At 34.8% G+C, this 27,016-nt stretch overlaps 1 protein-coding gene across 1 annotated transcript in view; it reads right to left on the bottom strand.

Moving 5' to 3' along the window:
* Nucleotides 1–22,586, bottom strand: part of jing (AE binding protein 2 jing) — a 274,380-nt gene extending 251,794 nt beyond the window's left edge. Inside the window, exon 1 of the mRNA XM_069819217.1 lies at nt 22,244–22,586. Within this exon, the coding sequence (XP_069675318.1) occupies nt 22,244–22,563 (320 nt within the window). The 5' untranslated portion in view covers nt 22,564–22,586. The remainder of the gene's footprint in view (nt 1–22,243) is intronic.
* Between the last annotated feature and the right edge of the window lie 4,430 nt (nt 22,587–27,016).

Below are 27,016 nucleotides of genomic sequence, written 5' to 3' on the forward strand. Positions count from 1 at the left end.
TGTTATGTTACCTGATTGACTAGTTTCGATGTTGTTTCAGGTAACATAACACCAAAATCCATAATGTTAACACAATTATTGTCTAGTTGCGATGTTGTTTCAGGCAACATAACACCAAAATTCATAATGTTAACATAGTGATTGACTAGTTGCGATGTTGTTTCAGGCAACATAACACCAAAATTCTTAATGTTAACACAGTTACTGACTAGTTGCGATGTTGTTTCAGGCAACGTAGCACCAAAATCCATAATATTAAGATAGTGATTGACTAGTTTCAATGTTGTTTCAGGCAACATAACACCAAAATCCATCATGTTAACACAATTATTGAATAGTTGCGATGTTGTTTCAGGCAACATAACACCAAAATTCATAATGTTAACATAGTGATTGACTAGTTTCGATGTGGTTTCAGGCAACATAACACCAAAATCCATAATGTTAACACAATTGTTGACTAGTTGCGATGTTGTTTCAGGCAACATAACACCAAAATTCATAATGTTAACACAGCTATTGACTAATTGCGATGTTGTTTCAGGCAACATAACACCAAAATTCATAATGTTAACACAGTTATTGACTAGTTGCGATGTTGTTTCAGGCAACATAACACCAAAATTCATAATGTTAACACAGTTACTGACTAGTTGCGATGTTGTTTCAGGCAAAATAACACCAAAATTCATAATGTTAACACAGTTATTGACTAGTTGCGATGTTGTTTCAGGCAACGTAACACCAAAATTCAGAATGTTAACCCAATTACTGACTAGTTGCGATGTTGTTTCAGGCAACAGAACACCAAAATTCATAATGTTAACACAGTTACTGACTAGTTGCGATGTTGTTTCAGGCAACATAACACCAAAATTCATAATGTTAACACAGTTATTGACTAGTTGCGATGTTGTTTCAGACAATATTAACACCAAATTCATAATGTTACCATAGTGAAGTAGTTATTATTTATTCAAATAACAGTTTATCTGTGATTGTAAGTGTTAGAAGAGTGTATCCAAGAATAAAAAATTATGAAGATTTGCATGAAAATTTAATTGAGGAAATTTATTGACGTGGATATAACAGTGCTACCACTACCATCAACACCACAGACAGCACCTTGGTCATAATGATTGTGGTAATAATGATAATTTGAGAAGATATTTCTACGAAAAATAAATAAATAAATATTTAAAAACTATAAATAAAAAAAGAAAACGAGGGCGACCTATGAAGAGACTCTAGACTAAAACCTGAAGTGAAACTTGAACAGTCCAACAAGTGGCCTACCTGCATGACAGTTGAATAATCATGATTATGATTACGATGATGGTGATGATGAAAATGATCATTATTTTAAATAAAAACACTGTTTACACGAAGTCACTTAAATATGTTAAAACACAATTATGACGATTTAGATGAAAAATTCACCGAGGAAACTTACTGGCGTGGGTATAACAGTGCTACCACTACCATCAACACCACAGCCAACACCTTGGTGATACTGGTCGTGGTAATAATGATGGAAAAATTTGAGACGGTGTGCAAAATTTTATAGCGAAAAACTACTAATATAGGTATCATAATCTCTCATAATCGTCATGATCTTCATCAAGGGGTCACTGGTCCAATCACAGTCGTCCCGTGAGACGAAGTGGCTGTGCAAGTGGTTTTCTACGAACACTTCACTTTCCCCTACCATATTGATTCCCCCACTGCTCCACTATCGCAGTTATCATCACCATCTAATCAAAATAATCTTCGTTCCATTATCATTACTCTGATAAATGTTTTCCATTGTTTTATTTCGCATCACACAATTCATGCCATTTCGCATTACACAGATTAAGGAGATTACAAAATGATTATAAACTAATTAACTGTTATTAGTAAGTAAACTCCGGATTTACATGAGCACAGCAATCTGAGGAATGCGCGAAAGTGATGTAATTTAAAATGAATGCACATTTCAACATACTGTTGACATTATAAGCAAACAGCCTATCAGGGTCATATTTCAAATGAATCATAGAGACAGAGAACGCAAGAAAATTTTGTGGATGTGGCTATAATTGCTTACGTTCTTGGTTCTTACAATGTAACTGTTAAAGCGTTCACGTCAAAACCACCTCCTCACAGCGCGCATGCCGATATCCACAGCAGATAAGACAAATATAAATACAATATCAGCTGTCACTATGCGGGGGCGTCAATACTTGGAACGTTGCATTAAGAAAACGGAGAGTAGCCTACTTCAGTGTTGCCAACTTCAGCGACAAGTCGCTAGATCTAGCGGCTTTAAGGGAGTCTCTAACGACAAAAATTACGGAATAGTGACCAGCGACTTTTCTGGAGTTTTTATTAATCATTTGGTAGAGCAGCTAGCTACGAACTGGAAGGTCCGGGGTTCGATCCCAGGTGGTGACAGGATTTTTTTTCTCGTTGTCAAACTTTCAGAACGGCCCCGAGGTTCACTCAGCCTCCTATAAAATTGAGTACCGGGTCTTTCCCGGAGGTAAAAGGCAGTCAGAGCGTGGTGCCGACCACATCACCTCATTCTAGTGCCGAGGTCATGGAAAGCATGGGGCTCTACCTCCATGCTCACCAAGTGCCTTCATGGCATGTTACGGGGATATCTTTAACTTTGGCAAACAAAGTGATTTTTACGTTTTGTTATTTTACTATTTAAATAAGTTGGAAACAATAATTTTATATTTTGACATTTTTAATGTTATTGTTGCTGTTGTTCAGTCAATTGTCCGAAGACAGGTCTGAACCTCACAAGTGATACCAAGAAGGCACCACTTATGAGGCAACTAGACCAGGAGGTAATGGGGTAGGGTGGTCAGTTCCTTTTCCCTTCCATTACATACATCGCGACTAACTACATATTACACTATACCTGGTAAGGTTTATCTTGTCTCAGTAGCAATAAAAACAAGTCCCTTTAAATGAGGGTGGAGATTATAGGTGGGTTGTAAATTTTCAGGATTCCTTTCAAAATCTTGTTATTGTACAGGCTGCCAGAACTCAGTTTCTTGAAAGACAAGCTCAGTGACGGAACTACACAGTACGAAGAGAGATATTTTATTTTATTTTGCGCTACAGAATGTATCAACTAGTCCCTTCCGCCACCGGATGGATGGACGGCATCGCTCCACTCCCCCCATCGCCATAACAACACAGACGAAGTAAGACATATCTCTTTTCTCTCTCTTTTCACAGTGAGACAAGATACATCACACAGCCTTTAGTCAGACTTCGAATCCTCGGTCTCATCTCGCCAAATACATCTCGCTATCACCAATTTCATCGACGCTAAATAACCTCGTAGTTGATACAGCGTCGTTAAATAACCAAGTTAAAAAAAAACAACCGTGCACGATGAATCATGACGTCTTGTGTAATCCCCTGCATTATCTTCCCTCTGACGAATTCTTGGCGTTGTTAAATGCTGCAGTATTTCATCAACAATAAATTTTTGGGTTGAAGTGTACCAGTACAAATATTCTGCCGGGTCTAACTCTAATAGCTTTCTGTGTTTGCTATGGTCGTATTTCGTTTTTCCTATTCGAATACTGAGGTAGAACGCCTGTTCAGCCAGAACTACGCAACAAAATTCATGTCAAAGCAGCTAGTACTATACCTCACGCCAGGAACTCCTTCAAGGTTTCGGAAAAATCCAGTTACAAATACCCCTTCTTTTCTCCCTATGTTCCTCTTATTCTTCCTTAAGCTCTCCTTGCCTTATCTTCCCCTTGTTATCCTTATATTAAACCCCTTCTTTTCTCCCTATGTTCCTCTTATTCTTCCTTAAGTTCTCCTTGCCTTCGCCATATTTTCCTTGTTTTCACCTTATTCTCATTGTATTAAACTCTCCAGTTTCTGTGTTCCTCTCATTCTTCCTTACCTTCTCCTGCCTTCGCCTTACCTTCCCCTTGTTATCCTTGTATTAACCCCCTTTTCTCTCTGTGTTCCTCTTATTCTTCCTTACCTTCTCCTTGCCTTCGCCTTACCTTCCCCTTGTTATCCTTGTATTAACCCCCTTTTCTCTCTGTGTTCCTCTCATTCTTCCTTACCTTCTCCTTGCCTTCGCCTTACCTTCCCCTTGTTATCCTTGTATTAACCCCCCTTTCTCTCTGTGTTCCTCTCATTCTTCCTTACATTCTCCTTGCCTTCGCCTTACCTTCCCCTTGTTATCCTTGTATTAACTCCCTTTTCTCTCTGTGTTCCTCTTATTCTTCCTTACCTTCTCCTTACCTTTCCCTTGTTATCCTTGTAAATGTTAAATGTTATGTTTTATTTAACGACTCTCGCAACTGCAGAGGTTATATCAGCGTCGCCGGATGTGCCGGAATTCTGTCCCGCAGGAGTTCTTTTACATGCCAGTAAATCTACTGGCATGAGCCTGTCGCATTTAAGCACACTTAAATGCCACCGACCTGGCCCGGGATCGAACCCGCAACCTTGGGCACAGAAGGCCAGCGCTATACCAACTCGCCAACCAGGTCGACGTTATCCTTGTATTAACCCTCTTTTCTCTCTGTGTTCCTATTATTCTTCCTTACCTTCTCCTTGCCTCCGCCTTACCTTCCCCTTGTTATCCTTGTATTAACCCCATTTTCTCGTTGTGTTCCTCTTATTCTTCCTTCCTTTGTCCTTGCTTCCGCCTTATCTTCCTTGCCTTCCCCTTGTGCTCCCCGTATTCCTCTTACTCTCCTTTATTCCCTTCCTTTTCATTGTTTCACCTTGTCTCCCCACGTTTTCCTTCTATTCCTTTTGTTCTCCTTGTTCTTGTCTTCCCGTTTCTGACGGCGAGAGGGGAGTACATTTTTTTCGTGAGGGTCAATTTCCAAGTTAATGGGAAGAAAGACGCAGTTTACGTTTGTTTGGGAACACAATACTGAGTCATGATTTGTAGCAGTACGCTCTTCCAATCTGACTCTACGCAACTTTTATTTATAGGATACTTCCGGAAACAAACTATGCAATAAATTCCTATATAATTTAAGAAGCAAAAGCAGAACATCCGCAAAGAAACTATGCAATTATCTACTGCAAAACTTATCCCGATAAACCAAATTCTCTTCAGAAGGTTCAGAAAACGCTTGCGGATGGACGAGCAGCATTTCAACCATCTGCTGTAATTCAAGTAGGCTTAATTTTGTTGTGGGTGCATCCCCTTGATTTCTCACACGGCCGAACTACGGACTGTGTAACTATCAAGCGAGAATTAACGCGATAACCACCGGAGCGCGACCAGCGGGCTCGCGGTCAAGTAGGTAAATACGGTAGCTGTCTTGTAGATACAGTCATCTCTTAACACCTGAGTTGTGACTCGTAAAATTGCTTTACTGTATAGCACATTCGATTACAGAACTGCAATTTAATACTTCATATAATCATAAAATCTTCCACTCTTGTGATTGAGCCCTTGTTTCTAATGTCCCTTATAAATCAACACTAGGCAACCACGAGAGAAGAGATTCTTTGATCTTGTCGCGCCAAGATGGCCGCTTGAGATAGATATCATGTTTCCCTACAATTTGTAACATTTTACGTGCCTTGTCTGTAATCTGAGATGGTAATTTCTATATTTGAAGACTGGACAGAAAAAGGCTGTAAGTGCCAAAGAACAAACAGTAGAAAACAGAGCTGTCTTGAGCGACTAATAATGTAGGTATTTATTTATTTTATTTGGTTATTTAACGACGCTATATCAACTACGAGGTTGTTTAGCGTTCATGGGACAGATAATAGCTAGATATTTGGCGAGATGAGGCCGAGGATCCGCCACAGATTATCTGACATGCCTTAAGGTTGGGGAAAACCTCGGAAAAAACCCAACCAGGTAATCAGCCCAAGTGGGAATCGAACCCGCGCTCGAGCGCATCTCCGGATAAGCCTAGGCAAGCGACTTTGCCACTGAGCTACGCCAGTGACAACTAATAATGCAATATCATACATACATTTTACACATACACTGCCAGCCAAAAGTTTTCGATTACCTATCACAACTATGGATTTGTGATTAAAAAAGGGATTTTATGTTGAATATTCTATCATATCATAATGCTAGAGAGAGAAAATATTTATTTTGTTGGTCTATTTAGTTTTTCCCATGTGTTTGTACATTGAAATAAAGTATATAGTTGTTTTCATAGCTGGTCGAAAACTTTTGACCGATAGTGTACATGGGAGAAGCTAGGGCCTTAATAAAATTACAATTGGACTTACTATTTTTCTAAGTGGATTGAGTCAGGGACATACTTTTGGGGGGGGGGGGGATTAATTTTCAACGATACTGACACTATAAACAGTTTATGATTCATGAGACCTAACCTAAAAATTTATTTTGTTTGACCACATGAAATGATTAGTAAGAACTCCGAAAACCTAATACCACTTTAAAATATGTAAATGTTTATTTATTAATTATTACTGTACTATTTATTAATATTATTAATTACAATCAAATTTCAAATAACATTCGCTAGTGACTTCGTTTCGTGAACGTTGGCAACTTCTCCAAAAACAAATGACGCTGTCAACGTAACAGTTAAAAAGTAATAGTAGTTATAGTATTTGTCAGTACCGAAAAAAAAAAGTTGACAAAAAAGAATTCAACCCGACAACAAGGAAATCACTATAATCCACTAGCATATGTAGTACTAGGGGGAAAATGGTTAGGCTTCACAATTAGGGTACGAAGGAAGACGACTCGGACTATATATTAAGATTGTTCCAATTTTGTTTATCGTTGTTTAGTCTCCGAGGAAAAAAATACAAAAAATATTTTAATGATTAACTTAGCAACTTCTTTACTGTGTTAACATTAGAAGATTACCTAGCTGACCAGTTTCGAGGTGGCATTCTTCACTGTCCGAAGTCTAGGCCACCACTTCGAAATTAGTCAGCCAGGTAATTTTCTAATATAAACACAGTAAAGAAGTTCTAAAGTTAATCAGTGATTATATAAATGTTAAAAGTGTATAGTCAATAATGAAGGCGAAAATGTTTGTTACTCCCATGAGATTATTCCAATATGTCCTCAAAACTCTCCTTAATCTACTGATATCTTTCAGCTGCCATAATTATGCATTCAACAATCTGCATTTAGTTAAAACCTTGTACAATTTCAACTGAGTTCATAATATTTTAAAGCTAATCCCGTGCGTACGTCATGAAGGCGCTGGGTGGGAAGGGCATGGAGATAGAAACCTATACATTCTTGACATTGCCATTAGAATGAGATGGTGTGGTCGGCATCACGCTCTGGCCGTCTTTTACAAAAGATTCGATGCTCAATTTGACAGGAGGCTAATTCGTTTCAGGCTATTTCGATCCATCTTTTTGGGTCACTTCTCATTTTCGGCATTAGACCATTTAGGTAAATAAGACATTTCGGTCCTACGAAATTTTTGGTACAGCATTTTCGGTAATAGGTCATTTTCATATCACGAATTTTTTGGTACAGCACTTCGGTCACTTGGGTCACTTTATCATTTTTGTGATTGCTTTGTGTCAGTCATGTTGCTTGGACATTGCTTATGAAATAAATTTGATTTAAATTATATTTCCTAGCAACGGAAAAAACAATTTGCAAAATGCAATAAAATTTCTGAATAGAAGTAAAATCATTTCCTAGCAACGGAAAAAAAAAAAAACTCTTTACAAACAAACGTAAGACCTCTCCTGAACAAAACATACATCAAGAACCAGGAGCAAATCGTGTCCATTGTGGGAAGATATCAGGACTACAATACCAGAGGACAGTTGGATGTTTATCTAAGGACACTGACCTACAAAGTGAAGATCAACCCCAGTGAGCGTGCGGCTGATAGTGGTAGTGAAGAGGAAGAAACGGAATAGTACCACAGTCTAGTATACACAGTCGCGAAGCTCAATACGTAGTAAATATGCAAACATTAGATAGTTGCTCACCACTAGGATCGCTAATATCGCCTCATTACAGGCAATGAAAAATAGTACCGTCACAGTCTATTGTTTCTAGCACCCTCAAAACTCAAGCTTCGTGACTGTATATAGTAGACTGTGATAGTACCTACTCAGACAGTAAATTTCTGTGCAATTGCTTACAATAACAATAATTATTATTTCCATTTCATTATATTTTGAGGGTAGGTACCAATATACCATAATTACCAAAAGAAGTCATTAGCAATATGCAGTGACCCAAAGATACCAATGACCGAAAAAGCGTGGCCCAATTGTCAGGTATAGGCTAATTGAATATCGGGGCCGTTCCAGAAGTTCTGGCAATGAGAAAACCCCCATTCCATGCGGAATGAAACCAAAGACCTTCCAGTCCATACCCTTGTTCTATATTTACATTACTCCGCAAATTCCTCGATATCAATTTATCTATTGTTTACACCGTTGCCACAGTGATGTGTGCCAGTCCAAACAATTGAAAACTAGTTAATCTGTCCTATTATTTATGTTTATTGTCAAATTACTAGTGTCAATCTAATGTCTTATACATTACAATACAGTTCTTGCTAGCTCATAAAAGTGATAATAAGTTACTAACTAATCCAGTGTTTGTTATTGTATCAAAACCCCGATTGCAGTCACGCGTGTTTCTACTTCACAAGGCCACGCCTTGCTTATTGTTTTTTTTTTATTATTTAATATAGCTACTGTATTTAGCTTAGCAGTGAAGAATCCAAAATGTATCTCTTTTAGAGAGCATCTTGTTTATAATATACGAGATAATGCATGAGCAGTACCTAGCTTGACCTTATAAAGCGGCTAGCTACACCACAATTTTGGTCTTCATATGGCAGCTTCTTAAAAGTAATACTTACTTACTGGCTTTTAAGGAACCCGGAGGTTCATTGTCGCCCTCACATAAGCCCGCCATTGGTCCCTATCCTGAGCAAGATCAATCCAGTCTCTACCATCATATCCCACCTCCCTCAAATCCATTTTAATATTATCTTCCCATCTACGTCTCAGCCTCCCAAAGGTCTTTTCCCCTCTGGCCTCCTAACTAACACTCTATATGCATTTCTGGATTCGCCCATACGTACTACATGCTCTGCCCATCTCAAACGTCTGGATTTAATGTTCCTAATTACGTCAAATGAAGGATACAATGCGTGCAGCTCTGCGTTGTGTAACTTTCTCCATTCTCCTGTAACTTCATCCCTCTTAGCCCCAAATATTTTCCCAGAAACCTTATTCTCAAATACCCTCAATCTCTGTTCCTCTCTCAAAGTGAGAGTCCAAGTTTCACAGCCATACAGAACAACCGGTAATATAACTATAACTGTTTTATAATTCTAACTTTCAGATTTTTTGACAGCAGGCTAGATGACAAAAGCTTCTCAACCGAATAATAACAGGCATTTCCCATATTTATTCTGCGTTTAATTTCCTCCCGAGTGTCATTTATATTTGTTACTCTTGCTCCAAGATATTTGAATTTTTCCACCTCTTCGAAGGATAAATCTCCAACTTTTATATTCCATGTCGTACAATATTCTGATCACGAGACATAATCATATACTTAGTCTTTTCGGGATTTACTTCCAACCCTATCCCTTTACTTGCTTCAAGTAGAATTTCCGCGTTTTCCCTAATCGTTTGTGGATTTTCTCCTAACATATTCACGTCATCCGCATAAACAAGCAGCTGATGTATCCCGTTCAATTCCAAACCCTCCATGTTATCCTGAACTTTCCTAATGGCAAATTCTAGAGCAAAGTTAAAAAGCAAAGGTGACAGTGCATCTCCTTGCTTTAGCCCGCAGTGAATTTCTTAAAAGTAATACATGATTTAAATTGCTCATATCTTTGATAATTTTAGGCGAACTTGAAAATTCGTACGCTTATATAAAGAAATTAATATAATGTTCAATATAAGTATCCAGTTGTCATAGCAATGACTTCGTTCAGAACCGGTTAATTCCCTTGAAACTTGGCTTTAACAATTTGTATTTGTGAAAATAAATTAGACCTATCTTTATCCATGACTGGTATCTAAACTTTAGTGGCCTTTCTTTCACCGTCCTTAGCAATCTAAAGAATGGCTGTTGTCCACACCCGTAACATAATAGCGTCTTACCCCATTCATTTTAAGTGGAATAAGAAGTTCATTAACACACTAGTTTTTCTTACCCCACTCGTTTTCAGGAATGAATTATAGCATCAAGTATATTTCAAAATGTATTGAAACTAAGTTTAATACAATATTACAAAATAATAATTGTATTAATTTTACCTGGATATGGTTTTTAAATCTTGCTCTTCAATATCTGAAGGCAAACTTTCAGAATCACTCATTTTAAAACTTAAAAATTACAAATTTGTAGTAAAAACAAACTTTTGTTTATAGTAACATTGTGGTTGCCATGGATTTATAGCGTCACAATACATTATTTCAACTGCTACCTAGATAGTTAGCTTCAATTTTCTGTTTCTCACAAAAAAAAATTAATAAATTTTTAAACGTCAAATTATTTTTGAACGGGTGTAGATAAAATATTGTGCAATACGTGTGTGACAACGCCATATTAATCCGAACTTTTACGCCCATATATTAATAATGCTCTTATCCCAATTGCATCGTAAATATCTATTAGCAGTGAATTATTTTTTTAATCACTCTCTCGATAACAACGAACACATTAGCAAAATAAAATCCATACATGCATTTATAAGTTCTTTACAAATTACAAAGAAAAGGCCTCTCATTTAAAATTACATTTAGATACCGATAATGATAAAATGATGTAGTATACACACGAGAGTGAACAGTTCTTATGCACTCGTGGAAATTGTCTTTCCACTAGTGGATAAAATGTAATTTTACTCTTATACTCAGGGCCGGGTATTTATGGAGATCGAGAAAATCACGACATAATAGATATACAATATATTTTTATTAACCTTTACGAATTAAGTGATTCTGATTAATAATATGAGGATGCGACAAATCTCGAAATAGAGTTCTAATATAGAAATATGAACACATTCCCGAATTATTACTATTGCGTCGTTTTATAGCGAATTTCAAATTCTGAGTTTTTTCAGATTTTTTTTTCACTTGACTCTGTTATATATCCAAGTAGCCTACATTACATAGTATTTCAGGTGTTATGATTACGTTAGTGAACTAAAAAGACGAAGAATTCAACATTTCACTAATAATTTGAAAGTGTTAATTTAAGGGCTGCAATTTTTTTTTAATTAATGTGTTAAATACAGTCTCATCCAACAAATATTATATTGGCCATACTGCAGCTTTACCAGAATCCAACGAACCTTTAATGTTAATTATTTGGAAAGTAATATTCATACTGAGTTAATATTCCGATTCCAAAACAATTGTACTTTACAAAATTTTCATTAATCTCAGCCAAGAGTACAAATAAATCTCCAACAATCTCCGCAGACACCAGTATTAAAAAAAAAACAAATGATACAATTAATCTCCATAAATACCTACCCCTGCACATTTCCAATCTGGCTGCTTGCTATATTTGAGGCATTCCAATATTTGCATTTAAGCTTAGAGCAGTAAAAGTTTTGGAAATATTCAACATTTTTTTCCTCCACTACTGTATCTTGTACAATAATGAAAATTGGTATGTGTAAAACACGGTCCTTCTGCTATATGAAAAATATATATATATTTTTTTACGATTAAAAAAAATTATTTATGTATATTTTTCAAATATTTTCAAAATTTTACCCCTTTAAGCTGTACCTAACCCTTTAAACAATCATATTTCTTCTGTAAAGAGATAGTGTTCGAATTTTCAAGACTGCATAAAAATTAGGTAGCGAAGATATACTCATATAAAATTAGACCTACCTATTATTCGCCCGTTTTCATACTCTCTCTCGCTATCATAATATTAATACTCGATAACATGCTAGAAATTCCACTTCACACATCATCTCTGTATTCCTCATCTTTCACTGTTGCTACCTCTCGTCACTGGAACTCGCTGCCGCCTGAAGTCAAGGGCTGGCGAACATTGAAATCTTTCAAATCCAAGTTAGAAAATTATCTTATGACGAGTTGCCAAACTAACTTACTGTTATGACAATAGTGCTGTATTGCAGGTTTCCACGTATTAACATTTTTTTTATGTTCTAGTGATATTTAACTTATTTTATCATTTTGTTTTCATATTTCCCGATAATTGTATATCTCTAATGTGATAAATTGAGCTATATATAATCATAATTTTCCTTACTGTGTGTACCTAGAAATATTGTATTCATTGTATGCTTTGTACTTCACTATTTTATTGTCCTATTTTTTATACTTTGAATGTCTCATTTATTTTGACCTGCTGTTCACATTTCATTATGCTTTTCCTTTCTTTCTATATGTTAAATATTATGTCTGATTTCTACTTACTTGTTTATATTATTATTATTATTATTATTATTATTATTATTATTATCTTATTCAGTTTTCTCTGTAAAATTGCAGTGTACTTTGTAAATTTGTAGTGTTTTATGTATCGTAGTTTTACTCCTGGTTGAGTGTTAGAGAAGGCCGTATGGCCTTAACTCTGCTAGGTTAAATAAACCATTATTATTATTATTATTATTATTATTATTATTATCAATAATTGTCTTATTTTTTATACTTTGTATGACTCATTTATTTTGACCTGCTGTTCACATTTCATTATGCTTTTTCCTTTCTATATGTTATATATTATGAATGATTTCTACTTGTTATTTATATTATTATTATTATTATTATTCAGTTTTGTGTGTAAAATTGTAGTGTACTTTGTAAATTTGTAGTGTTTTATGTAACGCAGTTTTACTCCTGGTTGAGTGTTAGAGAAGGCCGTATGGCCTTAACTCTGCTAGGTTAAATAAACCATTATTATTATTATTATTATCATCAATAATTGTCTTATTTTTTTATACTTTGTATGACTCATTTATTTTGACCTGCTGTTCACATTTCATTATGCTTTTTCCTTTCTATATGTTATATATTATGTCTGATTTCTACTTGTTATTTATATTATTATTATTATTATTATTATTATTATTATTATTCAGTTTTGTGTGTAAAATTGTAGTGTACTTTGTAAATTTGTAGTGTTTTATGTAACGCAGTTTTACTCCTGGTTGAGTGTTAGAGAAGGCCGTATGGCCTTAACTCTGCTAGGTTAAATAAACCATTATTATTATTATTATTATTATTATTATTATCATCAATAATTGTCTTATTTTTTTATACTTTGTATAACTCATTTATTTTGACCTGCTGTTCACATTTCATTATGCTTTTTCCTTTCTATATGTTATATATTATGTCTGATTTCTACTTGTTATTTATATTATTATTATTATTATTATTATTATTATTATTCAGTTTTGTGTGTAAAATTGTAGTGTACTTTGTAAATTTGTAGTGTTTTATGTAGCGCAGTTTTACTCCTGGTTGAGTGTTAGAGAAGGCCGTATGACCTTAACTCTGCCAGGTTAAATAAATTATTATTATTATTATTATTATTATTATTAAATAGGCCTATTTATTATTTTTTAATCCTGTGTTAAATTGTACTTCTTACTTATTTCATTTTGTTTACAAATAACTGACTGTAATTCACTTTCCCATTTAGTCTAAGTTTTTATAGCGTCAGCACACACAATGATGTTAATGCGTTTCCTGTCTCAAGTAAAGTAAGTAAAATAAGCTTTTTATACATTTCCAGCATGGGACAGGTCAGTTCCCTGGTTAACGACGCTTCTAAACCATTCAAGAGTCGATGTGATGATATGATGTAGTAATGGCAGGGCGAGAAGAATAGGAGAAACCGGAATACTCGGACAAAAACCTGTTCCACAGCCGCTTTGTCCACGCAGAGGGTGAAGAGTCTGCGAAGCAAGTTATTTCAAAGACACAGTGTGGACGTGTGAACCAGATCCTTGTACTAATACCACCCTGAATAAAAGCGGTTTACTGATATAAATAAACACTTTTAGACGCCAAATATGGATGCTTATTTAAGCATTACTAGAAATATACTGAGAGTGTAAAGAGATGCAGTGTTACATTATAAATTCTGTTTATATAATTTTCTGTTTGCGAAAGAGAGGCCATTGGTCTTCTCGGAAATGAAAAGTAGCCGTCCAGTCTGTAGGTAACATTACAAACTGCTATTGCGATTCGAGATATTTGACCCGGACGAAGGTCACGTCCGACAAACGCAGAGTACATTCATTTCCTGAAAAAAATAATAAATAAGAAGTTCAATGTGCAGTTAGTACGTTCAAACGAAGTTCTGACTACTTATTTGAATAAGAGAGCGTCGTGAGCATCATCGATCATCTTTAATTAGCTGTGAAACACAATGAAAACCGCTATATAACGCAGACGAGTTTCTTTAAACACAACCCAGGCGATCAGAAGCGACTGCTGTTTCGTAACTCTCTTAACTTCAGGAATCTCGTTTCGTCCAAATAAGTGTTTGCAAATATTTGTCTTTCTTCAACGGGGGAGAAAAAAAAACTCAATTTACGTGAGTACGCAATATACAACCGAGGCAAAAATTGCAAGTGGATGATTTCATGGACCAGCAATTATGTTTTCTGAAACTTGATACACGCGCTACACGAAAACCTGTTCGTGGCGTTACACGATTCAAAATGAATTATACATAAGATAAGAAAAGTGCAAACAAATGTTTTAGGATTTCATTTTATCAGAGTCACTTCATATTATAAATATTTTCCTAGAATATATTGCACAGTTTAGCTCTTTCTTGGGAGTATTTTATACCTATGGATAGATAGATTTATTGATATTAGTTCACAAAAGTACAAACTTAATAATTTAAAAAAAAAATTATCTCTATACAAAAAGTAGTTATACATAATAAATATACAATTTCCTAAACTAATTAATCTATCGCAAATCTCAGTAATTTATTGGTTCAAACTTGCACTTACGTCTGGTTTTGGTGCATGTTTAAACCAATCGTGATAACCATTAAGGGTGCTATTCATAGACATTTCGCTAGCCCACGCTACGAGCATGCTAAACTAGCCCCGGCTATCGACTGATTACTTGTACAGGATTCATATCTTATCATATCGCTAACACTGGTTTATGAATACGAAAAACGTTAGTTCGCTGATCATCCACAGGAAGCCCGCGCTAAGAATGCCTATGAATACGGCCCTAAAACTTTAAAACTTATTTATCTGCTCCTTTTGACAATTTTCTACCATAAACATTTTTAAATCAATTTTTATTTTTTTACTTTAATGATCTAAATTTATTCCATAACTTTCGTATTTATGTTTAGTGATAGCACAGTCTAATACAGTCGCGAAGCTCAATACGTAGTAAATATGCATCCATAGATAGTTGCTCATCACTAGGATCGCTAATATCGCCTCATTACAGACAATGCGAAATATTACCGGCACAGTCTATTGTTCCTAGCACCCTCACAACTCAAGCTTCGTGACTGTATATACTAGACTGTGGTGATAGGTTCACTTATGCATGTTAACTAATTATTCCTTGTCATCACACTGCATCCAGGTTAGAAGGTGTTGACATATAGCCAGCACACTGTAATAGCTGAATCGGTATTTTTCAGTGTATTTATACCTATGGAAATATGGTATATTTTTATCTTCCTCTCAACCTCTTTCAATTTTCTCTAATTTTTCTTTCTCTTCCCAACAACATGATTTCGATATTTTCCGTCTCTAAAACTAGCGGATCCTTCCAACTCTTCGCAACGCTACCTGTAACTCTTCGACCTCTACATTTGTAATTTCATTAATTTCTCTGGAATTCAATCTCAATTAGTAGGAATAGTAGATTTTAGCAATTTACTTACAAATGGTTTTTAAGGTACTCATTTATCCTGCTTTTTTTATTTTTATTTTTATGTCATCTGAAAGATTGAACTTTCTAGTTTTCAGAAATATATCAGTTTAGTCTTTATGATGTTTAATTAATTACCAGAGTTTTTACTGACCGGAAACACCCTTCCTTTAAACCGGAAGTGCAGTTCTACAAGTGTCAATCTGTCACATAATGGTATATTTATTAATATCCTTATAAAATCTTTGCAACGTAATTTTTTCACAGCCATCCACTTTTTTTTTATTTTTTAGTAGGTTATTTTACGACGCTTTATCAACAGCTTAGGTTATTTAGCGTCTGAATGAGATGAAGGTGATAATGCCGGTGAAATGAGTCCGGGATCCAACACCGAAAGTTACCCAGCATTTGCTCATATTGGGTTGAGGAAAAACCCCGGAAAAAACCTCAACCAGGTAACTTGCTCCGACCGGGAATCGAACCCGGACCACCTGGTTTCGCGGCTAGACGCGCTAACCGTTACTCCACAGGTGTGGACTCCACTTTTTAAAACAAAACAAGATAATGCTGCGTCGACTTCATTTTATTACAAGGTCGGTACCAGGCACTAGGTCTCTTTATGATAAGGATAGCATTGTTATAATTCAAACGAGCTGGATCACCAAGCACAGGGATTATATTGAAGGAATGGTAGGAGGATTATTCCTTATGTCGATGTAGATTTTGTTACTCTAACAGTGAATTATGGATAAAAAATATTCAAATCTAAATATATGGTTTCCCCCCCCCCCAAGGGGATTTCAAATCCGGTAACCCCACCCTTGCGTACGCTCCTGGTAACCCCTCGACCTTACGAAAACTCTCTATTTATTGTTCTAGATACATGTAAATTTGTAAAGTTATACAATCTGATCTCACTTTCATTTCGTCATGAAATAACACAACATAAATCAGACGTCAGTCCCGAGAGTGGTGTGTAGTGGGATTGAAGTTTCAATAAAATAAAATTACAAGACTAAACCTATCCGAATTAGATACATATTATTTAAAACTGAGAGCAATGTGTGCTTCAAGTTGAGTGTGAGAGATTGGAAACAAAATCGTCCGACTAAAAATTCTATTTTATGATGATCAAAATTTACTAACAAGTTCTGCAAAAGAGACAGAAGACATAAAACGTTTCCCTGCACCTTTTTATTTCAAATGGGGCAACTCATCTTTTCATAAATTCCACACATTTCATTTGTTTATACGCGAAAACTTGGAGAAAGGCAGAATATAGGAAAGACTGGAGAATGCTCGATTTGCAGTGAAAAACATGCCGTTGGACAGAAAAACACTATGTATGTATGTATTGGCTTATAGTAACGTTATAAGTAAGAGGGCAAAATAAAATGGACCAGTCGTCAAAGTCGGGTAAATAAGACTTATGAATCGTAATGTCCTGAACACGAAAGACTTAACTCCGTTTCAACGCCCGGGCAGTAATTTCACGAATGTGGAAGGAAACAGCTGCAAGCATTTATGACCCAAAGTATAAATAACAATGCCTACTAGTCTCCTTCCGAAAATAAAGCTACCATCCATAAAAAAAATTTCTTTCAACATTACTGTATCCATTGGTGAAGCCAGGAATTTAAGGTGGAAAGGGAGGGGGGGAATATTGGAACATCAGTTGGCAAATTTGCCTATAAATTACATGCACATATAAAAGACAATAATTATTATTGTTTAAGGGTAATATTAAATTTAAAATCAATTTAGACTCCCCAAAATTTATTACAAAGGAAAATCAGCCATTCCGGACAAACTGAGAATTCCAACGAAAAATTCTTTTTCGGAAATATTTCTTTATTATTCGTGTAAGACATAGACACTGTAAGTCTCTACATTTAAATATTATAATGCTTTATTTTCAAAAATAAAGTAGCTATTTTACAAGTTTTAGGGGCATAGAATCTAAGTGGTCTTGGCTGGGTAGTAATTAGGCACTGTTTTGTTTCTGTAAGTTTGCAGCACTTACTCATAGAGAGATCGGCTGTTAATGTATATTTTTCAAGGAGCTATTGTTGAAGAAATATTTTGTGAGTCTGCATTGTTAATTCCAGAGCTCCAGAATCAAGAAACCTTTTACTCTGTACTATATTCTTTCTGCCATTTATTTTCAATATAGTTTGGGTTAAATTGAGGACGTAGTTGCAATAAGGGCCCATAGCCCCATAGGCCTTTTTTTTCCGGAGAATGCATAAATCAATTCTCCGTAGTTTCTTTGTTTCTTTCCTGTCGAGGATAGCTGCCCCCTCCAAAAATTAAATAAAAATAAAATTTAAAATAGAATATTGTTGATCTACAATTTATTAATTTAGATGCTGTTACCGCTCGGTACCCCTTTTTCAAGGGCAGCTATCCTTTTTGGATTCTTCTCTCACAAAGTTTCGTTCAGAAATGTTGAACAGTAATGCTGATAAACCTGTTTATTTTAATATATTTATATGGCCTGCATTGTTCTTAAAAATTTCAACTCTATATATCTCAGAACAGCATTTTGGAGTATGGACCCTTATTGCAGCCTATGTTCTCATTAATCTTACAGTTCAAGTGAATATTTTGGCTTAGAAATGTCACAGTTGCTTTGAAACTAGAAAAATGAAGGACATTATCCCATCTGTAACATCCATGACAAGGAAGAAACAGCTATAAAATATTTGCCGATTATGTTTTTGTGAATTAATATAACTGAATGCCATAAGATTTGTATAGCTTTCACATGGACACTATGAGAATGAATCTCTTTTTGCTTAGGACAGAGGCCTAAGTTTTATACTTATGTTAATAAGGTGTGGAGTGAGTTCACAAATCTTGTAAGATCCGACAGAATCGTTTCTTTATTTTCTGCAATAATAATAAATTTTATTCAAGAATTTTTTTGTGTAAAATTATCTGATCCTGTAAATTGCTTCTAATAATAAAAGTTGGCAAAAATAATTTCATTTCAATATATAGAGTGTGAAAATATGTAGTAAAACATCCGTGACAAATGGAATGACTGAAATCCATTCTCCGTCATTGCAGAGTGAATAAACAAATGCTGATAAAGCTATTGCCCATTACAAAAGTTTCTTTTAACAACATTACTGTATCCAGTGGCGAAGCAAGCAATTTAAGGTGAAGGGGAGGAGCAAGTATTGGAACATCAGTTGGTAAATTTACCTATAAATTACATGCAACATATTTAAAAGACAATTATTATTGTTTAAATACATGAAATTTAAAATCAATTTAGACTCCCCAAAAGTTATTATAGGCTAAAGGAAATTCATTCTCAGTCATTACAGAGTGAAAAATATGTTGCAGCCGCCAAATTACTCAAGGAAGACCACTCACATAAATTGAGGGAAAGAAGACAGAGGACGGACACTGGAAAGTTTTCTTTTCTGGGGAAATTCCACAGATAGTAACATTATATTTCTATTACAAAAAAAAAGTAATTTGAATAATAGTAGGTGCCAAATCTAGGGAATCGTGTACGACTATTTTCAAAAAACTACAAAAAATGCCCATGGCTTGTCAGTATATCTTTTCATTAATAATCTTCCTCGTATGTAATCGTGAAAACTTTGTAACTAATTCAACAGTTCATAGCATAAATACACGTCAAAAAAATGACTTTCATACTCCATCGGCAAGTCTATCGTGCTATCAAAAAGGAGTGCGTTATATGGCAGTAAACATTTTTAATAGCCTCCCTATCCATATAAAAAATGAAACTCAAAACATAAAATTATTTAGGGCCAAATTAAAGAAGTACCTAATTTCTCACGCCTTCTATTCTGTAGATGAATTCATGACCTTCAATAACACTTCATGAAATTGATACTAAAACATTGTGTTGGACTAGTAGACTATATTGTAAATCTCGTCTGTATATATTTCATCCAGACTGTGACTATAAATTAAGATTTTATAATAGTATTAAGTTTTTTGACTTCTTCCATATTCTAGCTGTAAGCATGTATGAATACCATGGAATGTTAATAAATACAATACAATACAATCGTACTATCAGGGACTGGAATACTTTACTTGCAGACTACTTAAGGCTTTACCAATAACCAAAAATGTATTTAAAAATAGACTTAAGGACTACTAATAGACAGTAGTATATTATACACACTATTTAAAAGGTGTAATTGATGTTTTGTTATTTGAAGTGTTGTATCAGTGAAGAAGTGTGTTGTGTCAGTGAAATCAGGATAGTATCAGTGAAATGTGTCGTAGTGCCAGTGCAGTGAGTTAACAGCGAAATGAGTGTAGTACTGAAAGGTACTTGTGCATGTATGAATATATCATATTCATGGGTTTTAGTTAGAACTTAAGGTTATAATATAAATTAGATTTATTTTAAATGTTATTTTAAGTGATCGTGCTTCATTTAATTTAGGATGCTCCTTGTTAATATTATTATACTATTGTTATTACTTATTATTTTTAGTATTAAGTATTATTATTAATTTTGTTTAGTGTTGTCATTATTGAGTATAATTAATTACCACTGTCACCGGATATTTACCCATTTGCAGTGTGAATAAATACATATTACATACACAAAAAAAAAAAACGAACGTCGACCCTAAATAAATCTAGTTTTTGTGTTGAGAATAGCAGTTTGGTAATTTCTTTGAAAATCATAGATCAATTTCAAAAAAATGTCAACAGAAACAAAGATTTGTTATTTTAAAATACTGACCATTATCGGTAGAAACAATCAAACAATATTTTTCTCTCAATGTCGTACTCGCAACGTCAATAGATTATTTCTTCCTAGTTTAAATCTAATGTAATTTTTAAATAGATACTTCTTAAAAATGGGGGGAGCTTCAATTACTGTACCTACGCGACGGGCCATTACCAAAATCATAAACCACTTTGAAATGCGCCCATCTGTCGGACTTCTAAATATTAAACAATTTAATTAAAATTCACACATAATATAGGCAACGTTTAACATTATATTATATGAATATTTATATTCAATAAAGTACATGTCAACAAATATCAATAGTTACAATGTACACTGTTTAATATACCCTAGTAGTTAAATAAAACACAACAAAATCGGAACTCCTCGTTTTACTTCAATGAAATTTTATTACATTTACATAGCGTTCCTTGAACATGCCGGTTGATAGCAGTTAATAGCCTAATAAAACTGAAATGGCTCTTATCAATTTCATGAAACATTCCGTTATTTGTCTGCAGGAATTGCGGACAAAAAGAAAACAGCATAAGAAAATAATCCATAGTTTCCGCAGTTAGCATCACATAATTATAAAACAGCTATAGTCGCTCAATGTTTCTTTCTAAAAATTAGCCTACCTTACATCGAACAAAGGAATGAAGTATCTTGGGGGAAGAGAGAAATAACAAAAGCATATTAACACGTCTACTTTATAATAAGTATGTATAACCCCAAGCTAGGACTACTACAAAACACGTGTTGTTTTGCCAGAGGGTTGTTTCACTGCGTACTGTATACGTCTCTTTGTTCGCCGGAGTTAACCGCGCGGACGTGTATTTCTCAAGACATTCCCGTTTCGCGTACTAATCACCCAATAAACACATCCCGTAGCTGTATCATCGAGCAAGGACTTTTATTTACCATGACGTGTAAGAATCATTGTTTTATCCTGACATACAATTATTCGAAAAAGCCTCGCGACTTACAATTTTTGTATCACAATTTTTTTTTCTCGTAACACTAGAGCCTGTTTCTATTCACTGCACTATACGTGGCCGAGGTCCAAAATAGAATACAGAGTTTAGTCTTGAGAGCCCTTGAAGCAGATACAGCTGTTAACAATTCATCGATTAATTTTATTTGGAATACTGCGTGAAGTCCATTACACATGACCGTAAACATCGCTGCAATCACGGCTTTCTATTGTTATGATGCACAACGGGAGGGATTTATAATTTAAAGCGCTGTCCATTTTAAGTCCTTGAACTACCATCTTAGAGATTATATCTGCTCTGCTCTCCTTATTACAACAGAACGAAAGTATTACGTGAAAGGAAGAGGAATGCAAATAAAAATAACAAGCAGTTGTATTTTCGCTTTCGATTGGCCGAATTTCAGCGGGTGGGGCCATGGATTTAGGTGAAGGGCCCTGCTACTACGGCTAGCTCGACACTGACCGTGACATTCATTTGTCGTGTACTGGGTTTCATTGCATTGTTGCATAGGCCCTTGAACATCTGAAAACATTCGTAGTATAAAAAAACACGACAGAGGAGCGTTCGTTTCCTTTGTGTGTTGGTAACAAAACTATTACTATTACTTGTGTTACATCTATGGAAAGGCTGAAGTAAACCACATTCTTACCTATCCGAGCTTTCGGAGCTGTCGTATCTGTCGGCACACCGCTTCTTCCTGCAGTTATCTCCATTATTTGGACAAAACTCCGAGCCAGCACTACAAAGCATAGCAGAGGCGCGCACACCCAACCCCACCACGCCATCGATTCGGAAACTCGAGCACAATTCTCCACTGTCACCGTTAATATAAAACGAAGATTTCAAAGTATTTAGTGTGTTTGAATTTAAACAATCTTTGTGCGAAATACTGATCAAATCCACACTTTGTTTCACTACAGAATCCTTAACACTGGTATCCGTCCCTTCCGCACACACACCGTCTGCCATCTTGTTTGGTACGCACAGCAACACTGACGTGACGTCACAGTGACGTCACATTGGCTCCCCTCCCCTGTGGATCACTCTCACTGTTCATTGGCCGGTGATCAATTACATAATTTACTCGTCGGTGTAATGACTCGGTACCGTCGAGATATTAAATATGAATGTTTGACCCATTGACCCCAAATCAAAATAAAAATATTTAAAAACTTTATTTTGGTAACAAGTTACCGATATTTCCATATCGTCGTAGAGGCTGGAAATCACCTCGAATTCAGCTGCACTCCCGTATCTTCGATTACTGACGACGCAAGGACATAAAAACCATTAAATGACAAGATAATAAACACACACGTTGAATTTGGTGAGGGACATGGATATTCTTGCATTTCCTGGTATCTGATAACGTAACGACACAGGACAAGGTATTACCTTGACGCTATTATCAACATGTTATCACAGCAAAAAGTATGTTGATAGAGTCGGCCTAAAGCAGGTTCTCGTGAGAGAAACGCACCCCCGATTAACTCGGTCTGCATATACTGGATTGTGAGAAAATACTCAACAGTGTCTTCAGTGAAACAAGATCAGAAATACGAAGATTTATGTGTATAAAAAAACCAGTGTTAAATGATTACGTATTCTTGGGTTTCTATAATAATAATAATAATAATAATAATAATAATAATAATAATAATAATAATAATAATATCATCCTTCACGAATTAGGCCTCTGTAGACCTGTTTCGGCCCTATCTAGCAGTCTTCTTAAAGGTCTTCCTGGTCGACGATGTCCTGTAGGTTTATATTGCATCATAATTTTTGGGATTCTTGAATTTTCCATTCTTCTTACATGATTTAGCCAATTGAATTTGTATCTGATGATTTTTTCTTCTACTGACTCTACTTCTAATTGTACTAAAATTTCTTCATTCCTTTTTCGGTCTAAAAAGAGTATATCCTGCTGTCCTGAAAAATTTCATTTCCGTTGCTTTGATTCTGTTCATGTCTTTTTTCTTTAATGACCAAATCTCGCTTCCGTATAAAAGGGAGGGTAATGCTAGTGTGTTATATATTTTTATTCTTGTAGATTTTTGTACTAATTTAGCTTTTAATGTACTGTTTATTATTCCTAGAATTTGTGTAAATTTGGTAATTTTCTTGTTCAAATCTTTTTCATTTTGATAAGATATTTCACAACCCAGATAATTGAAATTTTGCACTTGTTGGAGGCATTGGTTATTGTGTATTATCTTACTTCTGACTGGGTCTTGTCCTAAAAATGCCATTACTTTTGATTTTTGTGCTGAAATTTCCATCCCAAAATCTTTTAATATTTTATTTAATGAATAATAATAATAATAATAATAATAATAATAATAATAATAATAATAATAATAAACTATAAACATGAAGTACTTTTCAACATTACATACAATTGGATAAAATTGTGTCAAAAATCGTAACGATTGAAGCAATTTCTAACAATAATAATAATAATAATATAATATAAATAATAATAATAATAATAATAATAATAATAATAATAATAATAATATCTTATTGAGATTCTATCTGAAGGCTGATATGTAATGTATATCTATTATCAGGCAGTACATCTCACTTGACGATATGTGTCAGAGGAAGAACAATAATTGTTTGTATGCATCTGAAGTCTGATTAGTGTAATATGTAGCTAATCGGCGATGTATACAATTGGAGGGGGAAAGGAACTGGCCAACCTACTTCCACTCGATAATGAGTTTTGGAATAATATTCTGGGGAAATTCCACAGATAGTAACAGTATATTTCTATTACAAAAAATAGTAATTAGAATAATAGTAGGTGCCAAATCTAGGGAATCGTGTAGGACTATTTAAAAAAAAACTACAAATAATGCCCATGGCTTGTCAGTATATCTTTTCATTAATAATCTTCCTCGTATGTAATCGTGAAAACTTTGTAACTAATTCAACAGTTCATAGCATAAATACACGTAAAAATATGACTTTCATACACCATCGGCTAGTCTATCGTGCTACCAAAAAGGAGTACGTTATATGGCAGTAAAAATTTTTAATAGCCTCCCTATCGATATTAAAAATGAAACTCAAAACATAAAATTATTTAGGGCCAAATTAAAGAAGTATCTAATTTCTCATGCCTTCTATTCTGTAGGTGAATTCATAACACTTCATGAAATTGATACTAAAACTTTGTGTTGTACTAGTAGACTATATTGTAAATCTCGTCTGTATATATTTCATCTAGACTGTGACTATAAATTAAGACTTTATAATAGTATTAAGTTTTTTGACTTGTTCCATATTCTAGCTGTAAGCAATGTGTGAATACCATGGAATGTTAATAAATACAATACAATCTTCTGGCCTAGCTGTCTCATAATTGGTGCCTTCTTGGTATCACTTGAGAAGTTCAGACCTGTCTTCGGACAGTTGACTGAACAACAAAAGAATAAATACAATTGGAGAAAACTGTGCCAAACGATTGAAGTAATTCCTCGTGGCTAACGAAAAACATGTAAGAAATCGAACTCTGGGAAGGAAGTACCTCTTATATCAATTTAAAGCTACTCCCAAAAAACACACATTATGAAGAAGTTCTAATTGATGATTGAAATGAACTTCTTCTTAGTTGTAATTCATCAAATGAGGAATGTATGAAAGAAACGAAGGTTAAATAAAAATGGTGTTGACACGAAACCTCGTATGTAAAAAAAAAAAAGTGAACAAAATGAGATTTTACTTGATCCCTACCTAAAACAGTCTTCCCAAATCTTCTGCAAATACATCTCATGTCAAATATTTGTTCGTTATTACGATATTGAAATGTTTTTTTTTTTTGCTTTCTTCTACAATTGAATATTCTGACATACGAGATTATGTTTAACACCATCGATGATGATGATGATGACGACGACGACGATGATGATAAATTCATAGTCGTGCGACTAAAATTCTGCATATACAGCTAGGCCTTAAAAACAATTTCATAGAATAGGTTGCAGAAACAAGACATGCTATATTTTAACTGAGCAATCATTACAGAACTATTTATTCCAATAGATCAGATAAACTTTTGACAAAATTGAGAAGGCTGTGATCATATTCAATGTCTGAATTCCACTCACTTCTGAACTAAAAATAAAACTGAGAATGAAAAACTTTAAATAACAAACAAATACACACCATGGCAACAGAAATTAAAGGACGTCTAGAAACTGAATTCAATAATTGAAGTAAAGCCTGACAAGCCTGCAGACGTAACAAAGAACTTAAAACAACATCCTAAAAAAAATTACAGGACTATTTTTACCTTTCACTAATCCAGAGAACATATACAGACCTGTGACATTATTCTGCGGATTTCCTGACAACAGCAGATCAAGACGAATTTCTCATTGGCCGAAATTGCACCAGAATTCTATTTCTTCAACGCTGAGACATAAAATTTAAAACGTGTTTAAAAATTATGGTAACAATTTTTTTTGGTTATCATTATTAAGTAAATATTAATGATACAATAACTTGGTGAATATACTTTTTTAAAGAAACAAACCCCTTGCCTTTTATTGGTTATTTTACGATGCTTTATCAACTGGTATGGTTAGCTGGCGTTTGAATGAAATGATGGGGAAAATTCCAGCGAAATGAGTCCGGGGGGGGGGGGGGTCCAACGTCTTAAGTTATCCAGGATTTGTTTTTAATGTATCGAAGAAAAACCACGGAAAAAACCTCAACCAAGAAACTTGTCCCAACAGGATTTGAAGCCGGGTCCGCTTGTTTCATACTAATAGTTACTCCACAGCGGTGAACAGAAGCCTTTATTATGCGACATACATCAACACGATAGTCGAATTCTTGCCACACACTCTCCAACACATCTATGTTTATGGATGCAACTACAGTAAAGATCCGATGTCTTACTTCATCAAGATCTTAGGATGGCACGTAAACTGCTTCCTTCACATACTCTCAAAGATGGCCAATTCGGAAACGTCTACGAAACAACCATTGTTACTGAATTTTTCGTAAGCTGCAGAACGCAAAACGATCATGTTGAAGAGTTACCGTTTTTCAACAATGTCTCCCATGGCAACATGCATATGAAATACTTTTTCGTTACTTAGAACTTTTGAGAGAGTTTGACTATCAAATGACGTGCACCATGTCATTTTCTCATATGAAAGTGTTAAGTTACCATAATTTTAAAACACGATGTACAAACATGATCATGGTTCGGTAATTATGTTATTCATAATTGTTGAAAGAAAATTTTATGAAACTAACCCCACAAAACGCTATTCTGCAGCAGATTTTTCTTGTGACGGCTCTCTTCAAGGACAGTTGACGAGATGGTGAAAATAACGAAGTAATAAAGGAACGTGAATAACGAAAAAGCAGAAGTACTCGAAGAAATCCTGTTACACTACTGCGT

This window comes from Periplaneta americana, chromosome 2 (assembly GCF_040183065.1).
Source record: "Periplaneta americana isolate PAMFEO1 chromosome 2, P.americana_PAMFEO1_priV1, whole genome shotgun sequence".
NCBI lineage: Eukaryota > Metazoa > Arthropoda > Insecta > Blattodea > Blattidae > Periplaneta > Periplaneta americana.